Raw genomic sequence first — 17,912 nt, 5'->3', positions numbered from 1 at the left:
TGTGGGGAAGGCATCCTATGACGCAGGCGGGCTCCTGTGACCGGCCCTTCAATTATTTACTGTCTGGGCGTGTACTGGTGGGCATGCGTGGATGAGCCACTTTCCCAGGTCACCTCCTACTCAAGGACCTGTGCCTGGGAGCCCCCAGTCCTTCCTCAGTCCTTATATAGCCCTGCCCACCCTATAGGTCTGGAACATGTACCTTCCTGCTGGAGCAAGCTGAGGCATCCTAGAGATAAACTCACGTGGAGGACTTTCTGCTCTGACAGGCCTCATCTCTGCTTGGGACCTAACGCCTTGAGGGGGACCCTGACCACTTAGCACCCCTGCCCACAGTGCTGGGGATGGAACCCACGGCCTCATATATGCCGGGCAAGTACTTCACCACCGAGTTCCCTCCCCAGCCTTAATTTCCTGCCTCCTAATGTCAGAGCAAGGATGACACGAACCCGAGTCCCACAGACCTGGGGCAGAGTGTAGCCCTCTTCTCTCACTACCCAGCATGTGGGCAGACCTTCAGCCCTTGCTTGCCAAGTCTCAAATGAGGTTCCCATAGGCTTCCCTGGGCTGACGGGTCGGGCACTAACTGCCTACTCCATTGTCAGTTATATCAGGGCCAGAGAAGAGGGTGTCCCGGTCTCGTCTGAGGAAGTGGGGTTGGGACACAGCACACTACTACAACACACTACACAGGTGAACTTGATTTGAAACCCATTTATTTCACAGTTGAGGTGGCCTTGAACCCCTCCCCACTCTCCTTCCAGAGAAGAGTTGCATGTACAGAATCGACCTTTGGGAGCTGGCAGGACTCTTAAGGTGGGGTGGTTGCAGGGGTGGGGTGGCTGGCAGGTGTAGAAGGGCAAAGTCAAATGGGGCTTGATTTCAATAGCCTGGATTTCATCTGATGATGAGGTGGAACCCCATTTCTCTAGTCCCTGACTTCAGGAAGAGGGAGGAAGGGGTGGGCTGCCGTGGCCAGGGAACCTGGGAGCTCTCCGGGCACACTAGGCACGTTAGTGTTGATCTCACTGATATGTGGGGCAGTTGATGGAGCCAGCTGTCCTTCACAGTTTGGTAAGAGGGCCGAGGGGACTCTGGGTTTTCAGCCTGGAGTGGCAAAGTGCAGGTGGGTCAGAAGAGGTGCCTTGTGGGAACTGTTTGCGCTCTGAGCCCCAGTCCTCAGGTGGACACAGAGCTGCCTGGCCCAGCCTGGTCCTAAGTGTGCTAGTGACCTGGCCCACCCCTGCCAGCAGGGCCCGGGGGCTCAGGGCGACAGCAACAGCTGGACAAGCTTCTGGAACTCCTCCCGGTGCTCATAGATGTAGACCTCCGTCTCCCAGAGGGCATTGACCAGCACCGCATCACTGACCTCGTCCAACATGATATCTGTTCCTAGCTGGGGGTTCAACCTGTTGCGAGAAAGGAGAGGGTCACTCAGGATGCCCAGCCTGGGTGGGGACAAGAACTTGGGCTGGGGAGGGCCTGGGGAACAGAGCACTGCCCTGAAGCTGGGAGAGACCACATCAAGAGCTGGCAGTTACGTGTGTCAATGAGTCTCATCACGTGATGGTGGGCAAGGACCTCTGTTGGCGAGATGGGGGTGGGTGGAGTCAGGCCAGACCCGAAGCTTACCTGAAGTACTGGATGCCAACCATCTCGCACCAGGCCCTGGCCCGGTCCACGGCCCGACCGTCTGGATCTGTACACTGAGGAAAGCAGCCCCCATAAGCCTGGGCCACAGCGCCCAGCTACCCACCCTCCGAGATCCCTGGGTTCTAGTCATTCATTAGCAGAGTGATCTGAACAGGTCCACCTCTCTGGGCCTCGGTGACAGGCCTAACTGTGCAGAATCCATTCAGGATCTGAGTGGCAGTGAGGGCAGTGACAAAGAGCCTCCCATCCCCTCCCTGTGCGTCTGGTCTTCCACACAGCTGTGTACAGAGAGTTACAGTCAAAGGACATGTGAAACCCCAGTGGGACCTGGTCAGGCTATCCCCTAGAGCTGGCTGACAGGGGCGGACATGGAAGTGTGTGTGGGCATTGGCCAGAGGTGGAGACCCTGAGGGAAAAGGTCTGGGGAAGGATGCCGACTCACACAGTCCACCACCATCTTGCCCAGTTCCTTGGCTCCAAAAACAGTCTTGGCCAGTTCCCAGGGGTTGCTGGGGCGGAAGACATCTACACAGGTTACAGGCACTTGAGGGGACCTTCCTGTCCCCAGAGAGACGACTATGGAGAGCTTCTTCACCTTGTTGCCCTGGCCCTGTGGTGAGGAGGACAAAGGTAGTCAGGAAACTTCCACAGGTCAGAGAGAGGCCAAGGCTGGGTACAAGGCTGTGAGGGGCAGAGACAAGGCCGTGAACAGGAGTAGGCCCAGATTCGAATCCTGAACAGCCCTACAGCTGCTCCCTGGGACAGCTGGTGTGAGTATGACAGCCACACCTTCAGGACAGAAGAGGCCTGCGGGGCACGTGGTAGGGAGTGGGTGCTGAGGCTCTGACTAGAGGCGGCCTTGTACTTGCCCAACCAGCCCTGCTGCCAGTTTGCTGGGTGACCTTGATGGAATTCCTTCCCACTCAGGGACCCCAGCTCCTCATCCTTAATAGACCCTGACTTGGACTTCACAAATCGGAGACTGCCTGAACTCCTTGAGGAACCCACCCTCTCTGCCAAGGATGCATCACAGTGCTCCAGGGCTGTGCTGGACTTCCGTGACTGCGGAAGCAGCAGGCACAGCTGGCCAGGTGCCTCTCCAGCACTGCACAGCAATGGCATCCTGAGTGCCCAGGGCATTCACACAGGCACTGCTACTAGTGGAAGTTAGGAATCGGGGCAGGGCCAGTTCCCCCACAGCGCTGCTCCACTTCCCCTGGCGCACAGGCCTTGTTACCCTGCCCTCACGACTTGGTTGAGGATCACCGCCTGCCCTTGGCTCACTGCCTCAGGACAGGTTCCACACTCAGGAGCCCTGCCCCAGACCTCAGTTCTCCCACACGGCCCCCTCCTCCTCCTGCCTCTGACACATACAGGAGAGTATCCTGTATATGGTGTCTCCAAGCAGGATGTAAGTTCTGCAAGGCAAGAGTGAGCCCAGCTGGGTAGTGTCAGATGAGCAGCTGTACACTGCCCTCCCCACGCCCAGCAGGTGCTGAGCAGGTGCTAGCCCTGACCACAGCCTTCTCTGCACTCAGTGTGGATGGGGCCTCAGAAGTCTCCTACCACAGACAGTGCCCATCAGATAGGCCCAGCGAGAGATATGACTGCTGCCGAGTGTTGGATAAACGGGCAACGTGTCAAAGCAGCCCGTTCTCATCAGCGGTGTATGGTCATGCCCAAACTGTGACCTGAGAGGCTCTCACCTTGCGGATCATGTCTTGATTGTACTCATGAATTTCAGTCATAGCATCTAGCGTGGGGTTGTTGGCCAGGAGCCCACCATCCAGGAAGCGTCCGTTGGGCCGGAAGTAGGTTGGGGCTGCCCCACTGCTCCGGGCTGCCCGCCATACCAGTTGGTCTAGGGTGGGAAAAGGGGGTGACTTAATGACATTAGACCTGTCCCTTCAGTACAGGAAGAGGGGAACTAGGAAGTCTTGAATGGTTGTTTGCCACTGTGGACTTCCAGGGGCCTCTTCTCTCCTAACAGCCTCCAGCAACACTTGTCCTTAACCAGCCAAGACGGCGATGTGGGTGGGAGGGCGTCCAGTGCCCCGTCTGTGACTCCCCACCCCATTCCAGCCTCAGCTAGCTCTTCCCATGGACACAGCAAACAGACGGCTCTGACCTGCAGGCTGAGTTGGTGGCTTCAGGTTAATGTTTTGGTTGAAGCGAGGTTCCCGAGTGGCCTCTGGCGCATCGTAATTCCGGAATAGGTGGAGCTCCGCTGGCTGCCGGTCGGATAGTGTCCCCGTCAGCATCACCCTGTAGGGAGCAACAGAGGAGAGCTGGCCCAGTCGCCCATCAGCTCCTCTCCAGGGTCACGCCCTGGACCCTATTCTTAGTGGGCTTCTTCCTGGCAGTCCTCACACAGGCATCTCCTGTGGACCTGGGGCGATTCAGAGGGAATCTGGCCAATGTCGCCTGCCTTCCTCACAGGTGTTTCACGCTATCCAATGCCCACTCTGGAAACTCACCCACCCCAGAAGGTCGCTCAGAACCAATGGCAGCATCTGTTTTAAAATAGATGACTAGCAATGTCATTGTCCATCAGCAAGCCAGCTGCCATAACGCTGCGATTCCTCACTCCAGGGTGCCGGCCACTGAAGAACACTCGAGGTGGTGCTTACTGGGAGGCATGAATGCCAAGATAGAGGGGAGGTAAGGAAAAGCAAGGTTTGGGGCAGAGCCTTCAGCGTGCTGCCAGTGGTTTAAAAACAAGGCAACTGGAGAGATGGCTCAGTGGTTAAGAGCATTGCTCTTCCAAAGGTCCTGAGTTCAATTCCCGGCAACCACATGGTGGCTCACAACCATCTGTAAATGAGGTTTGGTGCCCTCTTCTGGCCTGCAGACATACACACAGACAGAATATTGTATGCATAATAAATAAATATTTAAAAAAAAACCAAGGCAACAGTGTGACTACTCAGCTGGGTAGAAGCCCGCGCTGAAAGGCGGCTGAGAGCAGCTGCATGCTGGGGCTGGAAAGACAGTGCAGCAGTTAAGAGCACCTGCTGCTCTTTCAGAAGCCCAGAACCCACAGGACGGCTCATGACCATCTATAACTTTAGGCCATGGGACCTGAGGCTCTCTGCTGGGCTCTGCAGGCACCATGCATGTATGTAGTGCACAGACATACATGCAGGAAAAACATTCACACATAAACTAACAAAAAGAAGGTTCCTCCTAACTCTGGGACATAAAAAGCCCGGGCACAGGCTCTGGGAAACTAGGGTGTGTTCAGATCCTTGCAGAGGCCTGGTTCTGTGAGCTCCAGTGCCCTCCCTGGAGAGGACATTCATCTGGCTGCTCTCAGCACCGCGGCAGCTACCCACCCTGTGTACTCTGTCGCAGAGTTGATCTAACTGCAATAGCAGTGCACGTGTGTCAGTGAAGGATGGGACTTGAACCCGGTCCTCTGGAAGAATGGCCAGTGCTCTTCACCACTGAGTCATCCCTCCAACCCCTGATTTTAGTCGTAAAAGCCTGAGAGGAGCTGACAATAGCTGGGTGGTTTAGCGTACCTCCTGCTTTTACAGAAACCATGTCAGGAGGCTCGTAATCACCTGTAACTTCAGCGCCAGGGAATCCATGGCTTCTGAGGGCACCCACACCCATCCACATTCACAATGAAAAAAATAAATATTGCTTAAAAAGCTAGGACCCCTGACAAGATGAATATACGAGGGCCAAAATCCACCAAAGGTCTAATGGGAGACTCTTTCTAGCTGCCTGTGAACTTCTAGTTTGTGTTCACAACACTTGCGGAAAGTCAAAGAGTTCCCATGACAACCACCCAGTCCGTAAAAGTGGCAGAGATGGTAACAAGCCTGCAGACCTGAGAGATGGCACAAAACCCTCTGCAGGGAGGGCCACTCTGAGTTTCAAAAAATCTAATTTTTACATTAAGAAGCAGTGCAGACAGGAAACATCCAAACAGGGAGGTGCACACAGGAGAGGTCGCCATGAGAGCTGGGAACAGAGCTCAGTGACAGAAGACAGCCACTGAGTCAAGGCAGACTAGTGACCGCAAAACACATGCACAGGCTGTGATGGACCACAGTGCTGCTATGTGCAGAACATGCTATGTGCAGAACAGCAAACAAATGCAGGCGTCCTAATGTCTCTGTTGCCCTGCAATGCTGGGCGCACACTAAGCAAGCACTCTGTCACTGAGCAGGGACTGCAGAGCAAGCCTCGTGGTATTTTGGGGGGACAGGAGGTTACAGGTAATGACTCTGCAGACCAAAGAGTGCTTTTTTTGGCGGGGGAATGTATACTCATATGCATACATACATGAACTTTTTTTTAAAATAGCAGATAGGTTAAATAACCAAGCAACAGAGAAAATCAATGGACTGGAAAACAGGTAAGAAACTATCCAGACTGCAACACAAAGAGATCAAATGGTACAAGGTGGGCACAGTGGCATACACCTTTAATCCCAGCACTTGGAAGGCAGAAGCAGGTGGATCTCTATGAGTTTGAGGCCAACCTGCCAGGAAAGCCAGAGTTATATAGTGAATCCTGTCTCAAAAGAAGAAAAAATAAAAGAAAAAAGTGGGAGAAAGAAGGTAGAAAATTTAAGAGAGGGCTGACCAGTTAGCTGGCTCATCACATAAGCGCATTGGCTGCAAGTCCTGACAACCTCAGACCAATCCCTGAAACCAACACACTGGAAGGAAACTATCCTAAACTTATCCTCTGATCTCTATGTTCACATTCTCATTCTCTCTGTCTCTGTCTCTCTCTGTCTCTGTCTCTCTGTCTGTCTCTCTCTCTCTCTGTATCTCTCAAATAAATGTTAAAAATTTAAAAAAGCAAATGCAAGAGAAGTTAAAAGATCTAGAGATGATAAGTATGCATTTAATACGGGCTTAACCTAATTTACAGAGGAAACACCCACAAGGAGAGAGACGGGGCGGTGGGTAATGAGCTAGCAGAGACAAAAGTTAAAGTGATGACTCAGGATTCCAAAACCTGAAAGACGCCAGGGCAAACCCTGGCAGAGACCACATGGACAAATCAGAAGAATCCACATCTGCAGCCTAATGCTGAGCAGCAACATGGAGCAGGCAAGCAACCGGCAGAATCTACACAGAGAAGACCAACTGCCTCCAAGGGAGACAACAGACGGCTACTATGTGCCAAATATTAGAGTCCCTAATTTCATAAAACAAACACCAAAATGCATAAAATACCACATAGGCCCTGAAAAATGAATCGTGGGGTCTACAGTGTTCCACTCTCATACTAAGATAGGTCTTCCAGACTTCAACAGTGAACTTCAGAACTGAATCGACTACATGTCTCAGTTAAGGTTCCTGGGCTGTGAGAAACACTGTGGAGGACAGGGTGATTTCAGGTTACAGCTCTCAGGGAAGCTAGGCACGGCTTGCTGACTTGTTCATCCTGCTTTCTCATCCAACTGAGTGCCACCTTCCCAGGGATGGCACTGCCCACAGTGAACTATGCCCCTTCATATCAGTCATTAATCTGGACAATAGCTCACAGCCAAAGCTATACAACTAGAGCCTGTCTCAAAAAACTAACAAGAAAGAATGAAGAAACAACCCTCCTGCTGGAAAAAACAAACCCTAAGCTGCTGAACCTTGCTCACGCTCCATTTCCTCCAGGCAGATCCCTCCTCTCTCTTGCCCCTAGTCACTCAGCAGGTTGACAGACACTGTCCAGTGGCCTGTCTGTGTTAGAGGCCAGGGCTGCACAGGACAAGGCTGCCATGTTCCTGCCTTTTTAAGCTCATGGCCTGGCCAAGGATATGGGCCTTGCTTCAGACCTGTCTTCAGAGCCGCGGCACGCTGCAGGCTCTTCTGGGGTCTCTTTAGCAGCTTTCCTGCCTGCTGCTTAGCTTACTTCTCTCCCAGCTGCAAGGAAACTTAGCTTCAGCTTTTCTGCCCTGGGGTGGCCCTCCTCCTTCCCCTCCATGGGCACTGCTGAGCTGCTCCAGCAGAGATGCCACGTGACGGGACAGGGAACAAGCACGGTCTGGTGCGACAATATCCCATGAAAGGTTAAGGAGTTCATTACATCTGCCAAAGGGGTCCAGCTGGCTTGGAGGAAGCAGGCCCTGCTCTCTCCAGGAAGCTCCAGGCCACCAGCTCTGACCCTCCCGGTTCCTCTCCTCTCCATTCATGCAGTCTCCCCATGTTCTCAGGAAAAGTCTCTCATCTAGATGGGATGAAGTGCTGTCCTATTCCCCAGGTTTGGGCAGGTGGGGAACATGGCTTACTTGGGTTTTTTGACATCTGTCATCTTGGTATGTTCCCCAAACTCCCGTTTCAGGAACTCTTCCAGGGGCCCAGACTCATAAGGCCGTGAGCCCCGAAACACCTCATCCTTCATTCGGAAGTACACGCCACGCATATAAGCCATGGACTTACCTAGGAAGAAAATATGAGGAGTTGGGGAGACCCTAGGGTGACGTGCAGGCCCCTGTGGGATGACAGCATGCTAAGCAGCTGCAAGCTTCAGGAAGCATGGGCGGGCGCTGGCAGGAGGTGATGAAGGAGGAAATCTGTCAAAGGGCTCAGGGAACATGAACTTCTAGGCCCTTCTATAAAACCTGGCCACACAGGCAGAAAGCCCTTTACAGGGCTCGCTACTTAAAACTGCATTACTAAAAAGGGCCTCGAGGACACAAAATTGTACAGAAGTCAGCTCCATTTCCCTGTTACAGTAAAAGAGGAACAGCTGTCCTCTGAGTCTGTGGGCCAGGCAGGCTATGGGGGAGGAGGTGCCCAGGCATCTCACAAGCTCTTTCGAGCCCAGGGTGTGCAAGCAGAGAGGTCGGCTGAAGCAGGACTGTGTGAGGCTAACTGGGTGCTTCTCACTCCCACCACAGGTCTTCCCATCTGCAGCTGGGCTGGGACCTCTGCCTCTTCTGCAGGAAGAAGACGCCATGTGCTGTGGCAGAGCAGGTTCTGAGGTAGCTCTCCTCTCACAGGCCAGAAGGGACTCAGGGAAGAGCGGGGCTGACTCCTCGAAGCCCTGATTCTGGTCTGATGTGCAGTGTGACATCATGGTCATCAGAGTCCTTCTGCGCTCACCCCACAGAACCAGGGTGACAACCATCTCCCGAATGACGCTTTTGCTGATAGACCACTGCTGATGGCCGAGCCCCAGCAGCTCCCAAAAGAGCCCCGCAGGGAACGGCCCCTGACAGCTACCTGGGATGGGTACACCCATATTTCTCAAAGTCCCTAGATTGACCCCATGGCCTCACCCCAGTGCCCAGCAGATGCCCAGGTGCCCACTGTCTCACCAGGAGCCTCCTGAAGCCAGGACTCAGCTCCACAGCCTCACAGTCCGTGAGTTCTCATGGTGTCTACACTTAGGGTGGAGGGAGTTGTCTTCCTCTGGTGCCTCCAGGGCTTTGGGTCACCAGGATTCTGATTTTGGCAGATACTTTGGCAAAAACAGAATCTGACCAACATCCAAGCAAGGGGTACCACTCGGGGAGATGGAGACCAGGGACAAGGCCTATAGGGGTATAGTTGATCCCTATTCTAGGAATGTCCAATCAGCCAGCAGTACACAGCTCAATCACTCCCCAGAGAAGACAGATGCCAGGCCTCTTGAATGGCAATGCTGCTGGCCTTATGTGGCAACCTCCAGTTAGCCAAATGTCTGTACTTCTGCAAAGCTAGATCAAAGGAGGCGGGCCAGTGGCCTGGGGGTGATGGACTGAGAGTCTAGGGGATACTCGGGCCTGGGTACTCCCACGGTTGTGCCATGTGCCTCTTCCCAGCCAGAGTTTTGACTGTCCAAAGAGCTCAGGGCTCCGGCATCCTGCAACTCACTCATTATCCCAGAAATGCCCACTCCATTCATCAAAGGCATTTGTACTGGCAGCAGCTGGCAGGTTCTATGGTTTCTGGCTTGCAGGAGTGTGGAGGTGGTTGAAGACCACCGAGACATAATACCCTCCTAAACTAGCTCTGTACCCCAACCTATGAGGGCAGATGGCCCACCTGCCCATCCCACCATACCCAGAGGTTATGCTTACTGTGCAGAATGGCCAGGGCCAGGATGCCCCCGGTGCTGGTTCCTGCCACCCAGTCGAAGAGGTCCTTGGTGGCCACACCGGAGGCCTTCTCGATGGCAATGAGGAGCTGGATGATGACCAGGCCTTTCACACCCCCTCCATCCAGGCAGAGCAGGTGATCATGGCTGCAGTGAGGATAAGAGGGTCTCATGATGGCACTCTCGGCTCCTTGTCCCCTGAGCTTCTGCATAGCAGGGGACACATGAACAAAGCAAAAGAGCCTGCCTGGGAGCCTACTTGCTATTGGGTATGGAACCAGGTGGGAAAGGGAAGAAGTAAATGTTTCAGATGCGCACAGGGAAAAGAAGGGTGGGGAACAAGGTGGAGGCCAGGGTAGAGATTGGGGTGAGGAACAGGATGGCAAATGGGATGAGGAGTGGGGCGGGGATTGTGGTGGGGAGCATGGCGAGGAGCAGGGTCACAGCTCTGTGACCCTGTACAGAAGTGATTCAGGTCAGCTACAGGCATGACCCAATGTCTGTTGGAAATAAACAGGGAGGGGGAGGAAGGTCTGGTTCTTTCCAGCAGGGTCAGGTGTGTGTGGAAGGAGGATCAGGGAAGTGGAGGGGAGGGAGGAAGGACACTCTATGCTGGGACCTGGGGGAAAGGAGCCAGAATTAGCTCACTTCACTGACCCAAGCCCCTCTGAGGAGGTACCCTGATGTCATTATTATTATCTTGGAAAGAGGGTCAGAGGTGAAGAGAATGGCACGAAGTCACATGCTTGGCTTCTGAGTCACACACTGTAGCAGGCTTATCCAACCTGCAGCCTGTGAGCTGCATGTGGCTGAGGACAGCTATGGATGCAATGGAAAGTGACTTAAAGCATAAGGTGTGTGTGTGTGTGTGTGTGTGTGAGAGAGAGAGAGAGAGAGAGAGAGAGAGAGAGAGAGAGAGAGAGAGAGAGAGAGAGAATGGATGTGTGTCAAGAGAGTATGTGTGTGTGATTACACAGTTCTTGTGCGTGAACTCTGTAGGTGACAATGTCATGTCTCAGTGTTAAAAGGTTGTACATTCCTGCTCAGCCCAACCTAGTCCCAAAGAGGGCAGAAAATAAATGCAAGGTGCTAGGCCTCTGATGGAGGAGTGTCTATGTGTTACTTTCATTATTAATAAAGATACTGCCTTGGCCCTTTAAGAGAACAGAAAATTAGGTAGGCGGAATAGACGGAACAGAATTCTGGGAGAGTTGGGGAGACGCTTCAGGCAGTCGCCATAGTGAGTCGCCATGATTCTCCTCTCCGAGATGGACGCAGGCTAAGATCTCTCGTGGTAAGCGATCCACCTCGTGGTGCTACACGGATTACTAAATATGGGTTAAAGAAAGATGTGAAAATTAACCAATAAGAGGCTACAGATAATGGGCCAGACAGTGTTTAAAAGAATACAGTTTCCGTGTAATTATTTCGGGTGTAAAGCTAGCCAGCAGCCGGGTGGCGGGACGCAGCCCCACCGTTCCTTCTACAGATTGGCGCTCCAAAGTGGTGACTAAATCCACTTAAAAACCTGAGAGGGCTTTAATTAAAGGAGAGAGAGAGTTTAACACAGCTTTTTGCTGTTTGCCTGGATGTGCCATAGAGAGATTTCCTGTTTCGGCAATAGTGGCAGAAAAAAAAAGCTGAGTCATTTTAAAACGCAGCTTCCTGGTGCTGTGCCGCCAGTGCAAACTCTGGTTATAAAGCATTTCAGTGGCTTTTATGGGCCTGGATATTTGTGTTCCCACTTGGGATAGGAAGGAGAGTGCACTGAGACCGGGCCAATGGCTCCCTGCTCCTTGCCTGCACCTGGGCAGATGGCGGAATCAGGCTTAGGCGAGCGGGAGAACATGGCGGATTTCTGCCGCCATAGAGAGAGATGTTTCCAGGCTGCGCGGTGCTCTGTGTGTCAGATTTGGTTGTAACTTGGATGAAAAGAGTTTCTGTGCTGCACGCTCAGTCTCAGAATTAAAGTGCTGACTGCGGCTCCTACCTGGCGGCCCCAGAGCTACTAGAAAATGGTATGTCCTCCATTTTGAAATTGGAGAGAGGTGGAGCCAACATCCAGAACAGCTTGCCACTCTGCAGCCCAGAAATGCAACTGATTCAGTCACAAGCAGCTCCACCATGTTGGAATGGGTGTGGCAAGCACACAGTACCTGTTTTTGACCTAGGAATGTCACAGCTTAGAGTCTTAAGTGCTTAGCGAAGTAAAGGCGCAAATCAAACATGTTTCTCGACAGTAGAAAAATTACAGATTCACAATAGGACAGATTCAGACATAAAAGACTTTTAAATGAGTCACAATGTTGGATAAATATACGTAGGCTTGAGAGAGGAAAAAATAAATATATAGAGAATAAAGTTAATGCCTTAAAATAGGGGTAAAGTCTTTAAAGAGACAGAATGAAGTAAAGTGATAGAGTGAAAATAAGCCACGTAAAAATGGAAAATTCACAGAGAGTCTGGATTATGTATTTTATTGTGTTTTCTTTGAAATTTTTGACTGTAAAGGAGCTAAGTACAGAGAGACATTTCATTATATGGGCTGCCAGTCTAGACCAGAATGGACATCTTAATGGTATGACTTCAGAATTTGGATCTAAGAACATGATGCTTTGGAAAAGAGTTTCTTCTTTTGTTTTCACAGAGGATGAGACTCTGTGGATTGCTTCTATCCCAATATGGTATGATAGACCACGCCCTCCTGAAAGGTTGCTGTGAACACCCTCAAAAAATTACTTCGCTCAACTGCCGACTGAGATGAACCTGGCAGACAGGTTATACCATGAAAGACCTAAATAACAACGCCCCCATTCAGCAGGAAGCAGTTTGGAGAGAAATAACTGCGACCATTTTCCCGAATATTGTTTATAAATGTTCTTTTACATTTAAAGGGGGAGATGATAGATATAAATAATTTGCAATGGTATGGATTTTAAGGTCAATTTGTTATATGTTTATGTATTTCTGATCTTGATTAAGCTATTTTGATTGTGTAGTTCATTTTAAAAACTGTAATGTATAATTAGGAAATATAGGTTGTTAATGGATAATCATCGATAATAGTCAAGCTTGTAGTCATGTTAGATTTTCTAGATGTGCATAGATATATTTCAGATAGGCATTCTTCATATCTTTCAAAGACTGCAGAATATGGCATTTAAAATGTTTTAATAACTTAGGGTTTTTCATGACAATGAGACACATCTGCTCCTGGCAGCACCAATCTACTTCAAGAGGAAGATGGGCATCGAAGAGGCTACTTATGGAGTTTGTTAGCCATTTGGGCAAGAAACTGCTCTTGCCTGGACTGTTGCATAAATTGGACACAAGGAACCCACAGAAAGAGGACTGCTGAACTTGCCTAAAGGGGAGATGGCCTTTTGGGGTTCCTGATTCATGAAAGAGTCTGCGAGACGTTCTGCAGGACACAGCAGAAAGTGACTGAACTGTCTTTGGAATTTCCTGCTTCATGGAAATGTCTGCTGGATACTTATGGGCCTGTAGGCTGAAGATGGATGCCCCAACGGTACAGAGGAACTTTGGGTGACTGTCCAGGCAGCGAGTTGTCTCTGTCATTTCTAGAGTTTGAAAGTTGCAAATGACTTGTTTACTTAGGTAATATTATATCCTTCTGGAGTCTTTGATGGAGTTGAAGAATAAGGTAGTTATAGTTTTCCTTAGTTATGATAAAAAATAGATATAAATATTGTAACTGTAATTCTTGCTTGATAACTCTTGTTACATGTAATTTTACTATGTTAAAGTTAAAGCCTTTCTTTTTTGTTTAAACAGAAAAAGGGGAAATGATGGAGGAGTGTCTATGTGTTACTTTCATTATTAATAAAGATACTGCCTTGGCCCTTTAAGAGAACAGAAAATTAGGTAGGCGGAATAGACGGAACAGAATTCTGGGAGAGTTGGGGAGACGCTTCAGGCAGTCGCCATAGTGAGTCTCCATGCTTCTCCTCTCCGAGATGGACGCAGGTTAAGATCTCTCCTGGTAAGCCACACCTTGTGGTGCTACACAGATTACTAAATATGGGTTAAAGAAAGATGTGAGAATTAGACAATAAGAGGCTGAAACTATGGGCCAGGCAGTATTTAAAAGAATACAGTTTCCGTGTAATTATTTTGGGTGTAAAGCTGACCCTGCCGTTCCTTCTACAGGCCTCCATGTCCATGCCCTAGGGGCGCTTGCAGTCTATGCTCAACTCTCTCTTCTAGGCTCATTTTTCCCTTTCAGTTTTATGATTTTGTTACGTTTCTGATGCTGTAAGATAAGAGTTTCACACTAGCTCAGACTGGCCCTGAATTTACAACCCTCCTTCCCCAGTCTCTCGAGTTGTGAGGTTGACAAATATGTGCACCACGCCTGGCTGCTTCTCAGCTTGAATTGCTGCCTGTCAGAGCTCGATCATGATCATTGGCTTTAACTGTCAGCTTGACACAAAGAAGAGTCACCAAGCAGAGTTCGATGAGAGACTGCCTACGCTGGGCTGCCCTGTTCAAATCTGTTGGGGAGAAAGAACTTAGCCCACTGTGGGCAGCACCATTCCCCAGGCGGTGGGTCCTGAACTCTATACAAGGGGAGGAGTCAAGCTGAGCACAAACAAGCGAGTGTGTGCACACTAATATCCCTCTGCTCCTGAATGCAGATGGGATTGACTAGTAGTTTGGAATTCCTACTTTGACTCCACACAGTGGTGGACTCTACCTGGGATTAGAAGATGAAATAAACTCCCTTCTCCCTTAAGATGTCTTCTGCTTGCTACTGTTTTCCTACAGTAGCAGAAATGAACCAGGATACCCACCCAATGCCAGCAAGATTAGCTGCAACAGATGCCCCAGCCACTAACTCCCTTGTGGTGGTCCTGCCACCCTCTGAAGGAACCCTTCTTTGCTCACACTCCACCTCCGCACAACTCCCTGTGACAGGGCAGCTTAGCTCTGCATGGCACTGGGTGTCGGCATGTGTGACAGGGAGGGCAGTGGAGCAGCCCATTGTCCCGCATGTAAGAGTCTTCTAGACACCTGGCCCTTCAGGGAGCTCAGAGGGTGCAGGGGCAGCAGTGAAGATGATGGAAGTCTGGAGAGCCCTGGCTGAAAGGCTTGAGCAAACAAGCAAAACTCAGAACATAGGCCTGGCAAGAGCAAGGTTACCCATAGTGCAAGGCTGAGGTTAACATTCCTGTGGGTCCTTCAAGGGTCTCCTATCTCCTCACACACGGCCCTCGCAGGTCCACCCTGATCTACTGAGGAGTCAGCAATCCTCCTCCCGCTCTGGTCAGGAGCTCTCCGTCTTCCCTCGGGTACAGCTGCTCTGCCTGGGCCTCGACAGAGGTTTATGCATATGTGCAAGCCTATGAAATGGTTTGTGACTGCAGGAGGCACCGTGGAAGCAAGGGTCAGGAACGGGGTAGGTGTATTTCCAGGGCATATGGAAACATATGCAAGCATTGGCCATGGAAATGAGAGGCGGGTTGTGCCCCAGGAGGTTCACACCTCCAAGCAGAAACTGTGGCCGATGATGGGGGTAAGTTCTCTGCAAGCACAGCACACAGTATGTGCTCCCAAGAGGACAGGAACCTTGACTCACCTCTCAGGGGCTCACACTAGGCATCTACTAAGCCAGATAACTATTCCTCCAGGAAGGCACCCAGCAGGAGTGGGACAAAGACCAGACAATGGTACAGGGCAACAAAGGGAGGCTGTAGAAATGGCCAGTCCCTGTCCTGGCTACTGAGTGTACTGGCCGGTGTTCACCAGGGCTGTGCATCAAGCCCAAGATTTGGAAGTATTCAATGGTAGTGGGGCACTAAGAATTAGGATATCTATAAGAATGTTAATACGAGATTGGGAGTGGGTCCTGGCCCCTAGCACCAGAAGAAACTTCTCTACCAGTTCCCATAACTCAGGTCTACAGTTCAACACACATGTGCATATCTCCTGACTTCAGTTCTTTTCTCTAAGTTGGAGCACTGTGTCCAAAGCAGAAACACATCAAGAGGCTTGCCTATCTTTTCCAAAACTGTAAAATTTTCCAAGTATATCTATATATATGTATATATGTCTCTCTCTATATATGTACATATACACATGTATATAGATATATAGACATATACATATCTGCACATATACACATGCATATATGTGGACATAAACATACATACATATATGTACACATATGCACGTGTATATGTAGACATATCTAGACACATATACATGTGTATACATAGACATATATGTATATATATCAGGATTTTTTCTTAATACAGACAAGGATTGGTCCCAGAGTACAAGACCTATGGTTTGGGGTGTCTCCTGGTAGATTTGGTGACCATGACAGAATTCTGACCTCTATCTCTGACCCATCTCCCAGGCCTATCTCCTACAACGCCAGGGCACACAACAGGGAAGCTCTGGGTCTGAGGAGGGAGGAAGGCAGGTTGGAAAGCTGGCAGCAGAGGGAAGCAGATGCAGGCATCTCTCCAGTAGGGGTTTGGGCAACCTTCTGCCCATAAACCATAATGTCAAGGAGAAAGACGACGAAACCACACTGCATGAGCGCAAGCTCAACCCTGTGGTGTGGCCCTATGCTGGGCTCCGGATGGGGCATCATCTGCCACTGATGAGCCACCACAGGTCCAAAGACTTGTCTCTACCACAACTGCGCAGCTAGGAGAGGGGTGGGGGCAGCAGGAGAAGTTCCACACCTCAGCCTGTCCCTCATTCAACTTACGTTCGCTTCTCATCCCGCATGGAGCTCAGGATGAACGCTGGCTTCCGGGCTCGGGAGATGGGCATGAGGTCCTGAAGCTCTGTGGGAACAGGGCAGGACACTCTGGAGCCAGCAGGTCTCTCCCAGACCCCAGGGGTCTCTAGAGCAAACAGAACTGTACCCCATCCTGCTCATGGCTAAGTTCCACCTCTATGGCTGAACTCACACTCCACCGCCCCCACCGTCAGCCTCCTGCCCTAGGAGGGGCTCTCTGCTCCAGGATCAAGCTGTGCTTGATGCCACGGGCCTGCTAGGCAAGGGCAAGCTGGAATGAGGAGGGAGCCTGCTGCTTTGGGGAGACTCTCCACCGGTCCAGCTAGCTCCCAGAAACTCCTGGAACCCCTCCTATCACCCTGAAGCTTGACCTCCCAGCTGTGTCCCGGGCCAATGTCCGAGCTGATGCTACTGATAGCCACTCATGCCTTGACGGCAGACCTTCAGTTTAGTCTTCCTCTGCGCACTAGCCCCAACACCAACCCTCAGGTCGCCCTGCATGACGAGGTGACAGCCACGGTACAGTGAACTAGAGGCAGCAAGGTAAGTGGGTGCCAGCAGTGCCTCTATTAGCAGGCATGTGCCACAGAGCAGGCAAGGGACACATGCAGGGGACTGGCCAGCAAGACAGCAGATGGTGTCAGGGAGAGGGTGTAGGGGCGGTGCTTATGCCTGGGTGTGCAGCTTGAGAAGGGGGGATGGGGTGTAGAGCTCTAGCTACACTGGGGCAGGGCGGGCTCAGCGGCTTCTTTAGGCTTAGGCATTACCCATTCACTGCTGCACCCCAGGCCCATCCAGCCTGGTTTGAGTGACTGCCTGTAAACGGAGAGAGAAAGATGGGGTGCTAGGGGTTTCAAGTTCTCTGCCCTCCAGAGCTTCAGGCCTGGTTAGGCTGGCAGGAGGGGCTGGGCTTGGGGCTTCTCCCTCCACGGTTTGAGAGCTTTGGCTGGGAAAGACTCAGTTCTGTTTAGGGATTCTTACTCCCAAACATTCTAGGTCCCTGTGTGGGCCAGAACACAGAAGGCCCTGAACAGGGTCCCCATCTACTCCGGGATGGTCTCGAAGGGCATCAGTGGCTTCTTGGCCACTCCAAAAGCCTGTGAGTAACTGAAGGAGCCAGCAGGGGGCACATCACCTCTCACGCCAGACAGATTCAAATGATGTGAGTGCTGAAGCCAAGGGGCCTAGCAGCACCCCTTATCACCCACTCTTCCCTCCCAGGGAACCAGAGGCTATGACAGCGCCCGCCTGAGAGGTGCCGTGAGAAATGGCCACCCTAAGCCAATGTTCAGGGCATTTTCTCAGGAATGCTGGACCTGGTAGGCCTCAGGGATGTGTGGGTCATTTGGTGGCCTACACTGGCTGATAAACCTTGGCTCTCTTCCCTTCAACTACTTCCGCCCTGAAGCCATGATCCTTTTGGGGGCTGCTGGGATTCGAG

At 51.3% G+C, this 17,912-nt stretch overlaps 1 protein-coding gene across 4 annotated transcripts in view; it reads right to left on the bottom strand.

The window, feature by feature from the left end:
- Positions 1 to 699: 699 nt before the first annotated feature.
- Positions 700 to 17,912, bottom strand: part of Pla2g6 (phospholipase A2 group VI) — a 51,931-nt gene continuing 34,718 nt past the window's right edge. For all 4 annotated transcript variants that reach the window (XM_038343495.1, XM_038343494.1, XM_038343493.2 and 1 more), the window contains 8 exons: positions 16,439 to 16,517; positions 9,680 to 9,843; positions 7,904 to 8,054; positions 3,782 to 3,918; positions 3,360 to 3,514; positions 2,096 to 2,263; positions 1,633 to 1,706; positions 700 to 1,409 (listed from right to left, as the gene is read on the bottom strand). In XM_038343495.1, coding sequence (XP_038199423.1) covers positions 1,265 to 1,409; positions 1,633 to 1,706; positions 2,096 to 2,263; positions 3,360 to 3,514; positions 3,782 to 3,918; positions 7,904 to 8,054; positions 9,680 to 9,843; positions 16,439 to 16,517 — 1,073 coding nt within the window. In that variant the 3' untranslated portion in view covers positions 700 to 1,264. The remainder of the gene's footprint in view (positions 1,410 to 1,632; positions 1,707 to 2,095; positions 2,264 to 3,359; positions 3,515 to 3,781; positions 3,919 to 7,903; positions 8,055 to 9,679; positions 9,844 to 16,438; positions 16,518 to 17,912) is intronic.

This window comes from Arvicola amphibius, chromosome 9 (genome assembly GCF_903992535.2).
Source record: "Arvicola amphibius chromosome 9, mArvAmp1.2, whole genome shotgun sequence".
NCBI lineage: Eukaryota > Metazoa > Chordata > Mammalia > Rodentia > Cricetidae > Arvicola > Arvicola amphibius.
The sequence above is the reverse complement of the archived record's forward strand: the minus strand, read 5'-3'. Positions and strand labels throughout refer to the sequence as shown.